General features: G+C 47.0%; 3 protein-coding genes across 7 annotated transcripts; 1 reads left to right on the top strand and 2 right to left on the bottom strand.

The window, feature by feature from the left end:
- Positions 1–227: 227 nt before the first annotated feature.
- Positions 228–1,229, bottom strand: LOC113563133 (pre-mRNA-splicing factor 38B-like; the record flags this gene model as incomplete). The annotated part of the gene is made up of 1 exon (XM_026974342.1): positions 228–1,229. A coding segment is annotated over one exon (969 nt), but the record flags the coding sequence as incomplete, so codon positions are not given.
- A 4,263-nt stretch (positions 1,230–5,492) lies between these two features.
- Positions 5,493–6,927, top strand: LOC105287095 (39S ribosomal protein L19, mitochondrial). Of its 2 annotated transcripts, none has more exons than XM_011352518.3 (4): positions 5,493–5,695; positions 5,824–6,259; positions 6,338–6,625; positions 6,719–6,927. In XM_011352518.3, exons 1-4 carry the CDS (start codon positions 5,629–5,631, stop codon positions 6,846–6,848), a joined length of 921 nt encoding a protein of 306 aa, XP_011350820.1. In that variant the 5' UTR covers positions 5,493–5,628; the 3' UTR covers positions 6,849–6,927. The 2 variants fall into 2 exon arrangements, with proteins under 2 accessions (XP_011350820.1, XP_011350821.1); XM_011352519.2 differs by lacking the exon at positions 5,493–5,695 and adding an exon at positions 5,712–5,757.
- Positions 6,928–7,183: 256 nt separating this feature from the next.
- LOC105287094 (zinc finger MYM-type protein 3) lies at positions 7,184–14,322 on the bottom strand. Of its 4 annotated transcripts, none has more exons than XM_011352514.3 (12): positions 14,095–14,322; positions 11,564–13,806; positions 11,118–11,474; positions 10,226–11,046; positions 9,881–10,104; positions 9,558–9,793; positions 9,293–9,479; positions 9,014–9,139; positions 8,808–8,929; positions 8,587–8,731; positions 8,421–8,520; positions 7,184–8,332 (listed from the first exon to the last, which is right to left on the bottom strand). In XM_011352514.3, the coding sequence occupies exons 2-12, from the start codon at positions 13,766–13,768 to the stop codon at positions 8,158–8,160; spliced, it is 4,698 nt and encodes a 1,565-aa protein (XP_011350816.2). In that variant the 5' UTR covers positions 13,769–13,806; positions 14,095–14,322; the 3' UTR covers positions 7,184–8,157. The 4 variants fall into 4 exon arrangements, with proteins under 4 accessions (XP_011350816.2, XP_026829872.1, XP_011350817.2 ...); XM_026974071.1 differs by having other exon boundaries at positions 8,421–8,517; XM_011352515.3 differs by having other exon boundaries at positions 8,158–8,332; positions 9,881–10,056.
- Positions 14,323–14,621: the final 299 nt, after the last annotated feature.

Here is a 14,621-nt window from a genome sequence, read left to right as displayed (position 1 = left end):
GCGAGCAAACGCGAGGCACCGTCGGTCGCGCGCGCTGCTCCAACCGCTGCTCTAAAACCGCTCTCACGCTAACTCTCGTCGGCGGGCGACGAGAGTGCTCACCGCACTCGCGTAACGCGAGACGATATCCTCCACTGTTATTCACGAAACCGTCCGCACACACGGAGAACGTTAACCTTTATCCGCGTCGCGGACGTGCCGAAGCGGCGGGACCGAGCACTAGAACGACGAGTCGGCTACCTCGCAATCCCACTGCCATGTCACTCGTGCAGCACGGCGTGTCGCCGTCGCGGCGATGATGATGATGATCCCCGTCGTCGTCGTGGCTGCCCCGGGGGCCCCGCATTCCTCGTGCCCGCTCGCGGCACGGGCGAATCGTGAACGTGGTGAGGTCTCGAGGCGGCGAGACGGGCCCGGGTCCATCTCTCCGTAAACGGACGAACGAGGTTTCTAACCCGCGCGCGCGACGCTCGCTCGTCCGACTCTCCTCTCGTTCCGTCTCTCACTCGTGCCTTCCCTCGCTTTGTCTCTCTCTCACTCTCTCTCTTTCTCTCGCACTCTTGGTTCTCCCGTCCGGCACTCGTCGAGGGACCGAGTGTAACACGCGTATAATCAGTTCGCGCGCGTCCTTCCTTCCTCTTTACGCGCGTCCCTCCCGCCGCTGCTGCTGCTGCATCATCATCACACTCCCGGCGACGGGGAAGACGACGCGATTGCTGCCACTGCGATTCGCGATCCGTCGCGACGCCACCGCCGCTTCCACGTACAGCATGATAAAGCCGCCGCGCGCTTGTCTGCTTGCTCGTCTGTCTCCGCTTGCTCGCTGACTGGCTTACTCGCCGTCCTCTACTCCTCTGCGCTTTCGTCCGTTCTCTCTCTCTCTCTCTTTCCCTTTGTCCACGATCGTGTCGTGCACCTCCCCCCTCCCCACCGTCGCACACTCTCTCTCTCTCTCTCTCTCTCTTTCCCACTCGCGCGTGCTTTTCGCGACAGAAAAGCGCGTTATACACACGCGAAGCCTGTGGCACGCAGCGCGACCGGCCGTCCTCCGTTGGGCCTCCTCGAACGAGAGAGAGCCTCCTCTTCCTCCTCCTCGCGCAGAGTTCCCTCCGTCCGCAGGCTCCCTCCTTGCTCCCTGGCTGCCCTCCTCCTCCTCCTCCACCTCTTTCTCCTCCCGCTGCTGGTGCTCCTCCTTCTCCTTCTCCTCCTCGCGGCGGCGACGGCGGTTTTCAACGCGACGTTCTTGCAGCCGCGAATCCGATGCGCGACGAAAGCAGCGGCGCGGGGAGCAGCGACTCGAGTCGCACGGTCACGGATACGGCGGGCCGACGATCCATAGCGGACTGACCGAGCAGCAAGACTTACAGTCTTATCGAGCGCAGTCCACGGTCAGCGAAATGACACATGTTCCCTCGTAGCGTGTCTATCTTTTGCGCTCGATGCACGATACGCGTACACACATAACAATAACACACACGCGCGCGCACACGCGTGCGTTTCTATTTATCATCTCTCTGTCCGTCACTTTTCACCAGGCACTGCGCACTGCTGTCACGTACAACGATGCATGATGGCACACCGTCGCGCTCGTCGTCGACGTGCGCTCGTTGCCGTCGCCGTCGTCGTCGTCGTCGTCGACGTTGTCGTCGCCACTAGTCACGTCGCCGACGATCGCTATCGGGACGCTGCGCCGCCGCTTGCTCCGCACCGTCCGCCAACGGCAACGAGGATGTCGGCGATGATGATACGACCGTCGTCCGGCGTCCGGCGAATGTTATCGCATCACTGAAGCGCGACCACCAGCACGGCTGGCATCGTCAAACGAGCAATTTACTCGTCGGCACGTCGCGACGCAATGGCGTATCGATCGCCACAGCGGTGGCGGCGGCGACGGCGGTGGCGGCGGTGGCGGCGACAGCGACAGCAGCGGCGACGACAGCGGGGCACGCACCGAGCGACCGCGGACGAGACGACGACGAGCGGCGGTCACTCGCGGCAGCGAGCATATTTTTCCTAGCGTCGCGAGAAAAGTCGATCCCGGCCAGGATGCAAGCAAACCATCTACCGAGCGCACGCACGCACGCACGCACGAGACTCGAGATGCGAATATTTTTCTCCGTCCTTCTCTTTGTTTGGTATTTTTCTGCCTCTCTTTTCGTACGCACAGACGCTAACAAGACAACGGCAGGCCTACGTGATGTATGTATGTATGTATGTATATATGTATACGTTATATATACATACGCACGCTTTTCACGCACGCTCCTCTCCGCGGCTCGCCGCGCTTTCGTGGACGACGACCATATAGATGTTGTTCTGTCTTTCGCTCCTCACACCCGTCTCCGTCTTCCTCTTGGACCGTCTCTGCCTCGCGAAGCCTTTTTGCGCTCGCGCACGCGAGCGGAGCGGTTCTCCCGCTCGCTCAGTTGCTTCTTTCTCTCTCCCTCTCGGTCTCGCTCCAGGCGTGTTTGGCTGCATACGCGCGTTGCACACACACGCGCGTGCACGCGTAAACATGAGACAGACTCGGAGATAGACAGCGGAGCCCTTGAGAGAACGAGACTGAAACTCCGCTCGTGCAGAATTTTCTTTCTCTCTCTTTCTCTTTTTGTGTAGCCTCTCTGTGTGTGTATATGTGTGCGTGTGCTTGCTTACTGCGTGCGCCGAGCGTGTGGATACGTAATACACTTTTCATACATTATATGCCACGCACACGTGTACGCGCTACATTCCGCTGGTATGAGTGACCAAGCTGCAATATATCGGGTGCGGAAAACGTGTATACCGGTAAGAGGCCCAGAGGGATGTGATTAGGACGTTTTCGAGCGAAACACGGCAAACTTCATAGCGAAGTGTTTCAGTAAAAATTATCTTATCTAGTTTCTTTTGTTTTGGTAAAATTTTGCGCGCATACATATATATTAGATACTTATTGAGTCGGTAAACATTGTTTAGTCGTGCAATTTTTAATTTAGCGCGGTTTCACGCACGCTCCATTGGTGATGGTGTGCCATCCTAAACTTTCAATTGTTTATTAAACAAGAATGCGTAATCTATCGTTGACCTAGTAATTTGTGCGGGGCTGCCGAAAATTCATACGTCCAATTTTTCGGAGCACCCTGTACACAATGTGCGTCGCTCGCTGCGCGCGCGCACGTTCTGCACGCCTCGTCTCTCGGTGTGTGCGTGCGCGAGCTTGCTCAGCCGCGCATACACTCGCATGCATACACACGCTTCTGCTGGTAAAGAATCACCGTAAACTCCGCGTGCCTATCTCGTTCCCCTCTACGAACATCGCGGCCGCGGTGGCGACGGCCGTCGCTCCTCCCTTTCCTCTCCCTTCGCGACACAACCGGCCACCTACTGCGTACCGCCGCGCCTGTTCCAGCAGTGCCGGCTTAACGAAATAACGGAGAAGCGACGCTGGCAACATCCTTCTCCATCCTGCTCTCTCGCACTTTAAGCAAACTTTTATCAGGGCTCTAATAAAAAATAAAAAATATTCTTACGCGCGCAAAATTTCACTAAAAGAAAAGGAAACTAGATAAGACAATTTTTACTGAAACAGTTCGCTGTGAAGCTTGCTGCGTTTCGCTCGGAAACCCTAGTCACATCCCTGCCGGCCCCTTACCGGTTGCTCGAGGGAAGCAGGTGTGTGCGGTACGCGCGTTGTGTGTACTCGACACACATTCGCACGCGATCCGGCGAACGGGCCGCGATGCGCATAGTTTGGTCGGCGGCGGCGGCGCGGCACACGTCTGTGTGAATCGGCCGAGAGAACGCCGCCGCCACTGCTGGCAGCCGCCGGCCGCCGAACGTCTAGTCATGTGACCTTCCCGTCAAAATAGCCTGCGTACCTCCCCACGCTCGACACGCACGCACACATTCGTGCGGTGCAACATGCGACACGTGCATACGTACGTACATACGTGTGCGAGCGACGCGCGGAGGCGCGGCCGCAAAGCGCGCGCGCTCGGTATCGTTGCCATCCTTGCGTGTTCATTGTCAGGGCCGGCGCGGAGTATCATAAAGCTGCCGGCCGACGACACGCTCTCCATCTCTTGGTGTCCAAAAAGGACAGTTGGATGCTGCACTCCGCGTGCAATCCTGCAAAAAATATCGCGAATATTTCTATCTCCTTCCCCTCGGATCCCACGACCCTTGTAGGGACCTGGCCTACTTCTCTCTCGTGCACATATGTCGCGCACATAGGTTATGCACGTATATATGGACTTACAATTTAACGCTAGGTTTGAACGGGCTATATCAAAACAGTTTTCTTGGCAAAACACTCTCTGCCATTGCGCTTTCTGAGAAGAAGGCCTGCCCGAACGTACGCAATTTTCGGCTCTGCTGGAAACCGAATTCGGGACCGTCGGTTTTGCAGAGCAGTGGCGCTGTCTACCATGCCATGTTTGCTTACCTTTACGTATTATTATCTATTGAAAATATTGGTATAGAAAATAAAATATATTAAATGTTTTTTTCTCTATGTCTAAATGAATGTTAATAAATTTTATGAAACAGGTGATGTAGAAGAGAACATTATATTTATTATTATTATTTATTAGTATTATTATATTATTATTATATTTATTATTACTGTTATCTCTTACTTTCTTGTTACATGGAGTGTAATAAAATATTTACAATTTCTTTTTATATATATACATATGAAGATTTCATGCACGATAATGCACTCGACGATATAAAGTTCATAAACAGGTACGCGAAAAATTTCATTGTTACGCAGCCTGTTAGTCCGAAACGATGCAACATGTGAAAAAGGTCTTTAAAAATCTGCTCGAAATTTGTCAAATAAATCTTATCGATAGCGCAAAGCCAAGAACTACCTACACACCTCTGCGCAACAGTCCAAAAACATAGCTCCAGTTTTTGACTTGAGGGAAATCTTCAGCTGTATTCTCATTACTTTGCGCGCGCATTGAAAGTCAAGAAATGAATAATATATCGTTATATGATCTATTGCAGTTTTTTTATTTTTATATTATTGATTATATCACGTCCTCTTTTTCTTCAGTTGTTCCTTGCCACTGTCTTCTTCTGAACTAACGTCCAAGCCATTAAATATTTTCGCGATCGTTTTTTCATTTTGCCCTAGTTTTGTATAATAATCTTTACATCATCATCCTTAGATTTCATCGATTCGTCACATGCTTACGGGACACATTCACACTGTGAATTTCATAAATATGTTTAGCAATTATTAATTTAGGTCGCAGTGTTTGAAAGCCGTTATATATACTGTAACTATAAAAATACGTCAAATAAAGAAATCGCAACTAGCACATCGGATGATTTGAGTTCACGAGTTTCTCGAGTGATTGCAACTTGTATTCAAAAAGCAACTGTTTAATGGCCGATTCGCGGGAGAGAAATCTGATTGGCGGACACAAAGTTTCTCTATGGTATCGGTGGAATGCATGACGTCACGGATATCACTACATCTACCGCTCGGAACGACGAACTTCTATGCGATGAAATTCAATGAACGATATCGTGCCTCGCGAAAGATAACCTTTCAAAAAGTGTCGAGTCTGTATACGTGTATGCGTAACGTTTAAATGAACATTTAAATAGAGACACTGGGTAACAGAAAATTGCAGGATGACTGTGATTTCAAGGATTTTCTCTCGCAGGGGTTACGGCGGATTACGAGCAGCGAAAATACTGCGTACGTTAATGCGAACGTCATTGCAATCTAGATGCGTGCCGGCGTAAAATTGCGCTACGTTCGTGTGAGAAAATTTAATTATAATTCACTGTTATAAAAAATTTATAAAAACGCTGCGTCTTTTTCAGGTAGTGCAGTCAGAACAAGTACTTCAACGACCGTTTCAGGTCCGACGGAGGAGTCGCCGAGTGCGAAAGTGCCGCAGAAAAGTGCTGGCGAAAAGAAAGCGATTCCAGACAGATACCGATTTATGTATCCAGAATTGCTGCCAGATCCGAATCCGAAGTTTCGCAACGCGATGAGGGAGAAGCTGGAGCGCATGGATATGCTGGCAAGGCGGACGCACGTATTAATACCCGAGTTTTACATTGGCTCCATATTAAGTGTCACTTATTCTGAGCCGCATGCCCCTGGGAAGGTCAACAAGTTCGTAGGAATATGCATCCAGAGGGGTGATTGTGGACTAAGAGCCTGGTTTATCTTGAGAAACGTGGTTGATGGTCAAGGTGTCGAGGTAAAATATGAGATGTACGATCCCACGATACAGAAGATAGAATGCCTCAAGTAAGTATGGACTGTTTTACTATTTTGCATAAACACTGAGATTTTATGTCAACACCACTTTCCACGTAACGTCTCTAGACTCGAGAAGAGATTGGATCCGCATCTGCGATACCTACGTGACGCTCCACTGGAGTACAGTACCTTCTCCTTCGACATGGAGCCAGAGTACTTGGCAGAAGGAACAGCGGTCCCTGTAAATAAGACTAGGGTGAAGCTCAACCTGATGCCGTGGATAGAGAAATGGGAGCGTCAGGAGCTGCGAGGCATAATAATAGATCCTAGGGTGAGATTTACTGAAAACCGTCTTAGGAAAGGCAAAGTTGCCGCGACGCCTTGGGTGAAATATGACCTGATGAAAACCTACAGGTAAAAAATTCTTTCAGAAGCGTGAAACGTACTTTTGCACTGCTTCGTGATCGTAACATTTCACACGTGATTTGATTCTTTCTTTTCGTTCAGGGAGACCATTCCCGAGGAGGATCAGAATGAGATATTCAGCGAAGTGTATACCCAATTACGTGATCTGGAGATCGCTAACCGTAGGCAGAAACATAAACGTCCTTTCATACGGCCAAAGAAAACTGGATAAACTTACGATGTACAGCAATTTTTAATTCATGTAAGGAAACAGTATAAAATTGAAAAATATATAATTGTTTCTCTCGTTATAATGTTGTATGTATACCATGTATATTGTATACTTTTTGACAATGACACGGCATCTGTTTCCCTAACGTAGTAAAGTTTTAACAAAACAAATTATACAAACATCGGGAATTTCGTAATTTAATTTTTAACAAGGACGAATAAAAGTAAAGTCAGCGAAAAAAAAATTAATCACATGTTTTACCCTATTACATTAAAAAATAATTATACTTAAATAGGAACATTACATCACGCAATATTTGCACGATTTTCAAAATCTATCATGATCAATAAGTTTTCTTTTATTGGGAAGTGAAAAATATACATGGAAACTGGAAAACTCATTTAATCCTATAATTCCATATCGTGTCACATTTGTGTCACACTTTTGTAATCACTTTTGCGTTGTTTCGAACACTTTGAATATCGCACGTACGTACTCGTTCGTATTCGCGTGCTTGTGTTTTAGCGGGTTAAAATTAGCAGAGTTTTCATTATTCTTGATTAATAATACAATCGATAAGTTTTATCAACAAAATAGACAAAGATTAATTAATTATTTAATGCAGTGATCATTATGCGCTCTTGTTCATTAAATTGTATTTAATCTTGGAGAGGTTTATCGTTCTAACTAAATGTAAAAGTCGCATCGTAAATCTCAAAGTTTGATTCGACGCACCACGCACAAGCATTCGTTACACATACACACAAGACACACATATAATCACACGTACACGCGGCAATCAAAGTGTTGAAATAAATTACTTTTTCCGATCTTCTCTTTGCACTGCCTTTAACAATGTAAGCCAGTGCTGGATAGAAAGTGCCGATTGTCACGGTCGATACCTACTATTTTTCTTCCCCTTGCTACTCTGAACTCGGTAACTGCTCGACGCACGGGGCTCAGGAGAGCGCATACAATTCGCGTCAATTAGATGAAGTTCCGTACTTCCAAATGCGGAAATTGTGAAAAATGTATTAGCGTTGCAATTTTTTTGTCAATTCAAATAATATAAATTTACATATTTAATTAATTATCCGATTAATTTAATATAATTTTAAATCCTGAAAATCTGAACGCTGATAATTTTCTCATATCAGCATTTAGAGGTAGAGCATCCGATTGTATGCGCGCTCTTGAACCTGAGCCCTGCGCGACGAGATGACAGACATCGATCATCATCGAGAATCGAGGCCGGCAAGGGTACTCTTTGTCCAGCACCGATGTAAGAGATCATGTAATAGGCGAGAAATTAACTCGTCAGTAGCGCTACGTTAATTTCTTTAACCATTTTGATACGATGCAACATTTTGACGAGGTGCTCCTTCGCAAGCGGCGACGTTGAGTACCACACGGGACTGTCCGGCACGCAACTGCGTTCTGGCAACAGATAGAACACGTCGTTTCGTGTCTTGACGCTCTCAGGACTGCAACGTGAAATATTTTGATGCAACACTAGGTCGATAACTGCTGATGGTATTATTTTTTCTAACATATTCTCGTGTACATACGTACCATTTTGACAAGTAGAATTCGTAGAGCTTAACAGGACATCTCAATGGATTCTCCTCGTTTTCCTGTTGCTCGTACACTTTCTTCTTCCTTGAATTAGCTTCTTTAAAAAAGCGACAATTAATCATCACTAATAATGCGAAGACACAAGGTCCAAATCGAGACCAACCTTGGGCTAACTGCGGCGGGTAAAATCTCAAGAGGACGTTTCTTGATCCAGGAACCTTTCCCGCGACCGTGGGCTGAGCTGCCGGGTTACGCTTCCAGTGTTTCATAATGTGAGAAAAAGAGAGTTGCATGTGATCCTCTACTGTCTGAAAAAGTGATCGACAAGCATTTAGAAAAATGATGCCACGAGTCACGTGATATTTTTTTTTGGTCGAGACTCACCACGAGATTAAAGTGTTTCGTATTGAAGAACATAAGTGTGTTCAGCAGAACGTGCGGAGAGTGAGCACCTAATTGCTTGCACTCCCACAAGTGCTCCTCCTCTACCCTGGTTACGATATATTCTGTAACACAACAACGTGGAACGATATAAAAGTGAGAATTTATCATAATAAAAACGAATATTGCAATTAAATATGAAGACATACGTGCGTCGTTATAGAGCACGGAGAACTTTTTCGCCACCTCGTTTAGGCAGTCTGTAAATTTTTCGTAGTACGAGTCCGTGAATATGTTATCGATCCTGCTGTTTTCGAACAGATACTGTTGTATTCCTGAAACGAGGGTGCGTGAAATAAACGTGTGAAACGCGAACGAATTTTTGAAAGAAATGTCTGAAATATCCGACATAGTTTCATCTTATTACGTATAAAATATTATTATAATATTTAATATAATTTAATAATAAATATTATAAACTGATTTACCTAAGCAAAGATAAAATATCGTATCTGGAGCATACTCCGCACCGTTCGGCTTCCTCACTTCCTTCACATAGAGGCATAAGGAATAATTTAACTCGTCCGCGGTGAGCTGTAAGAGATCCGTCTTGAACAACTTTATTTTCCTCATTGGAGTAATCTGTTTCTCCAACTCGGCATTCTTTCCAATTACCTATAAAAATGATTCATTGTAAACAGCTTATTGGCTTTATTATTTTTCCAGTTGTAAATGGAAAACAGCATTGCGAACCCATTGTCTCCACGCGTTCACGCCAAACGTGTATTTCAACGCCATGTTAGCGTCAGGCTTCTCCATTGGTTCCATGATACGCGGTTGCGGCGGTGGCTGTGGTTCCGGCGGCGGCATTAACGGCATGTCGTTCGTCCCGGAGACGCGTCTCACGCGTTTAGTTGGCGTTGATCGTGGCTTGTACGGCATTCCGCGTTTCCTTCCTCTCGAAACAGCCATCAGTCGCTCCGATTGCACTAAAAACGCAAGTGTATCTATGATAAATATATAATTAAAATTAAGTGGATATATATATATTCATCTTGAACGACACAACAACGTACCGTCGTTATCCATATTGCTTTCCGTCGGCGGCGGTGCCTGCGTGGCCGTAATGGTGTTCGGTGTCAGAGCGGCCTCGAGATCAACCGCAGGCTCGTCCAACTCCCCCGTGGCCATTTTCAGTGCCATTTGCAACATATCGTCCCCGAATGTGTTGCTGGCATCAACTGCTTCCGGACTGAAAGCATCACTATGTAAATTGCCTTGACCAGCTGTGTCATCTTCCCTAAACAAAAACGTAGGCTTTTGGTGCGTGAGACAAACAGAAGCGAAAGGTACAAGGAAGCTGTCTCTCTTCCTTCACAAGCGTGGGTCGCTGACTTATTAAACGCTATCAGTTCGCTCACCTGTCGTCCACCGAGTCCGAGTCGCTGTCGGCCTTCTTCTCGGTGGCCACCATCTCCGCCATCATGAGAAGCTCGGCCTCGTACGGGTCGGCCGGTATCTTCTCCTGTATTTTCTTAATATCCTTCATAATCCCCTTGGCGCTGTTTCTCGTGGTGGGTATAAAAAGCGGGATGGGTATCGGCAATGGGAAAGGCATCGGTACCGGGAACGGCATACTGTACATGTGCATCGGGAACGGGACGTAAATTGGCACCGGCATGGGCACGATGGCTTGCTTGGGCTTCTCCGTCGTCTGCGTCCACTTGGTGCAAGGACGAGGACGTACCGAGACCCCCTTCGTGTGCACCAGAGGCTTGCATTGCATCATCTTGTTGTGAACTTTCGCCGGACTAGGTGGTCTAGTGATGATCTGCTGGTTGTAGACGACTTGCGACGCCTGACTGGACATCGTGTTCGTCGACATGACTATACTGTTCTGTTGCGAGGTCGGGCTTGCCTGGCCGTTCCCCATCGCGGCCAGACTAGTCACCGATGAGATGACGGGCATGATTTTCTTTCCCTGCATCTCGCTGGGCTTCTGCACGTTCACGGCGGTCCGCTGCGGTAACGTCCTCTTGGGCGCGCCCGTGGGCACGGGATCGTCGCTCGACGGTATCGTTATGGGCGACTTGGCGTACTGAGCTTGAAAATTCATGACGCAATTGTACGAGCAGAAATTACGTATCGTCGCGTCCGACATCGTGAGATGGTAATGCGCCAAGGAGTACTCCTTGCAAAAATCACAGTTAATTCGTTTCGCGGACACCGCGTTGATGGAGACCTGTAAAACAATGGAAGATTTGCATTTTCCGCTATTATCAGACAGCTGGCAAATAACAGACAATGTTATACCTGATACAGCGTCAGGCAGTTCAAACTGCACATCATCAGGGTCTGCCCCGACTTCAGTTCCTTCTTGATCATGTCGAAATTGTATTTCTTTACTTTGCACCAATTGCACGGGACGATTTTCCTGTTCGTTATGATGAATATATTTAAGCATGTCTTATTACAGAACGTGTGGGGCTCGTTTTCATAAAACACCACGAAATTCTGCTTCTTCGGCAGCTCGAAGAATTTCTTGCAGGTAGAACACTGTTCTGGATTGACCTGTTTGTTAACGAATTTAAATGCCGCGAGACAGACCTCGCTGCATATGGCTACCGGGATATTATCGTGTATCTGAATTTCGCAGTGCACGAGTTTCTCCTGTAAGAACGAGAGCATTTTCATTACACTTCAGAATTATTCGCGATACGTATTCAGAATATTTTCGGAGTGTACTTGATCTGTCATACCTGTTTACACACGCTACAGAGCTTCTTCTCCGTAGCCGGGGGTTCCATGGAATTCAGTTTCGAATACTTCTCCATACAGTCTTGAGTACAAAAGTCTTTGAACTGGCCTTTCTCGCCAACCGGCGCGAGGAAGCCGTCTGTGCTGAAGCTTATATCCTTTTGACAGTAGCTGCACACCTTTAAACCCTTCTTGAACTCCTCCAGGCATGTCGAACAACAAAACTGTCTCACGTCGCAGCCAAATCTCACGCAGTACTTGCCTAAACTCACGGCTTGAACTGTACCGTTGCAATTCTTGCAGTAACTGCCGTACTTTCTTTGAAACTTCCCCAGACACTCCTCGTTGCAGAACTCCATGGTCTCCCAAGAGACATTTCGTTCATCGTTCGCTTCTATAACCGACAGACAAGTCGCACAACGCTTTTCACACTTCGAACTGGCCCCGTCACTCGGTATGTCCATTGCCTTGTCATTCGCTGCTTTAAATAACGCTTTACACGTCTTTGAGCACACGTGATAATTTTCCACACCGATCTTCACGCGAATCTTGCACGCTCTCTCTTCACCGCACTGCTTGCATAGTTCTTTAGTCGTGATTTCCTCGACTTCTGAATTTTTCGACTCATCGTCAATGTTAATAACATCCGTTGCTTTGACCGAATCTTCCGCCACTGCTGTGGACTCGTTTGGCCGAGCGGTCGCCGTATTTTCTGTATCTTTATCTTTACTTTCTGCCACCGTTTCGCGCTCATCCTGAGCGGCAGCCTTGTCGAGCCCGGAATTAGGCTTTTGTGCTGCCTCCTCACGTTTGGAGTCATTCTCGAATGTGGATTCATTCTGATCACTGTCTACTGCTTTGCCTGATTTATTCGGTATTATTACCTTCATACTGTCTGGGATAATACACAGTTCGTCATCTTGCCCCGGTAATACGTTCGCTTGCTCCTCATCCGTTTCCATAGGCGTAATCTCCTCCACGTTTTTTTTTGTTTGTTTGTTTTGCTCACCCGGTAATTCCACAGATGATGTACTCGCTTCTGCTTCGGGTGTATTATTATCATCCGGCATGTCGATGTCCATTGGCGTGTTCTCGGGGGACTGGATCGTCGATTGTACATTGGCCGACGCCTCGGAAATACCGTCCGCGACTTTGTCGATATCCTTTGGATCGTTTAATGCACAGTCGACACTGAGCTTCTCACTGTGCTCGTTAGCATTGACAGCCTGTTGCAAGTTATTACCCTGCTCGTACAAATTCTTGAAGCTAACTTCAACCTCGAGATTGTCCAGGGTCGTCTCCATTTGCTCCACGTTCTCGGAAGTGAGATTATCACCGCCGAACGGGTCCACCGCGTCCATGGACTGACTCTCAATTTGCGGATCGTCGTGCTTGTCATCGTGAGAAAATTGCACAAACTCTGTGTTTTCGGGCTCGATCGTTTTCTCGGACGGGTTCTTGTCGGGATTTTCCGAGTTACTGTCCGACGATTCCGACTCCACTTTCTTCGAGGAGTCGACGTCCTTTTGCACGTCATCCGCATTGACGCTCGATTCGTCCGGGATGTCGCAGGGATTTTTATCAGTCTCTGTGGGTAGTGTCTCTGACTCGGTTGCAACATTCTCACTAGCAGATTTTGCGCCGTCACTGCCTACTACATTATCTGGCTCCTGCGTCGTTGTCTCACGCGAGTCTTCATGATTCGGTGAATTTGTGTCACACTTCTCCGCTAAATCGGGTGCACTTAAGTCTGTCGTTTCCTTGTCTATGTTAACCGATGTGCTTTCTTCACAAAAACTTTCTGCGTTAGTTTCTTCGGTTGTCACGGTCTCGTCACTCTGTTTAGACAATGGCACTTCAGCTTCAGCACTATCGTTTTCCAAAGTGGTTTGGTTTTCCAAACGTGCGGCAGAGTCACTTGCTTCTACATTCGATGGCATCAAGTCCTCCTTTTCAGAAGTTGTTGCAGCTGTTTCTTGAGCTGTCTCGTCATGTTCTTCTTCCGCAGTATTCCTATCACGCTGTGATTCATCCAATTGCTTATCTTCTGGGACCGAGACTTCTTCATTACTACAGTTTTCGACGTTATCCTTGTTTTCAGATTCATTACTACAGTTTTCGACGTTATCCTTGTTTTCAGAACTGCTCATAGTTTCTGCTTGAGGTACATCAGTCTTGTCTGGAGGAGATAGTGGAGGATTATCCATCTTTATTTATGCTAATTCCAGGTTTACTCCTCTTGTATCTGGAAACGTGAAATGATACTTTTTTATAATAAAATATAATTAAAGAAACGTAAACATGACGTTTGACAACATTCGACGATACAATAAACATTCTGCAGATTTTCGGATAATAACCATTCTCATAAAAATAGAAGATGTGAGAATACTAAAAGTACGTCGAATCAAATAATACAGCTATTTCGTACAATGCGAGATAATATTTGCGGACGTAAGTGAACGAAGAAGCTGGCGTGTATCGTAGTAACATCTAGGTTATGGAACCGCTGGCATCGCCATATTTTTTCTACCTGCTAATTGGTCGCCCAACTGTCGTGCTTCAGCTGCAACGAGATGAAGCGCGATGCCGGATAATCTTGCGTCCATTCAAAAAAACATAGACGTATGCCGCTCTCAGAGATAACGAGAGGATGCGACAATTAGTTGTCGACTGTTCCAGCGAGATGTATTCGCGCTAGGGGGGCGTTAGCGCGAACGCGCGGTTCACTCGAAAGGAAGTGCGGAAGCGTCGCGATTATCAAGGAAGTTGATCACACATGCGACATGGTGAAATCAGGAATATGATTAGATTCACTATACATCGACCAATGAGGCTGTAGATTTTTTTTAGTGAATTTGCTCCCCTTAGTTATTTTCATTATTAGCCGAGTTTTGAGTTTTGCACGCATAAACATTGTTCTTCTCGAGTATTCGGCAAGAGAATGTATGGAAATATGAAAAATAAGCGGCGAAACTTAAAGATTTTATTAAAAAACTTATTCTAATGGATTTTCGTGAAGTACACTGAGGTGCATAAATGAAGTCCCTTTTCGGTGTA

Source organism: Ooceraea biroi, chromosome 12, assembly GCF_003672135.1.
Source record: "Ooceraea biroi isolate clonal line C1 chromosome 12, Obir_v5.4, whole genome shotgun sequence".
NCBI lineage: Eukaryota > Metazoa > Arthropoda > Insecta > Hymenoptera > Formicidae > Ooceraea > Ooceraea biroi.
Note: the sequence above shows the minus strand (reverse complement) of the source record. Positions and strands in the feature narration are given on the sequence as shown.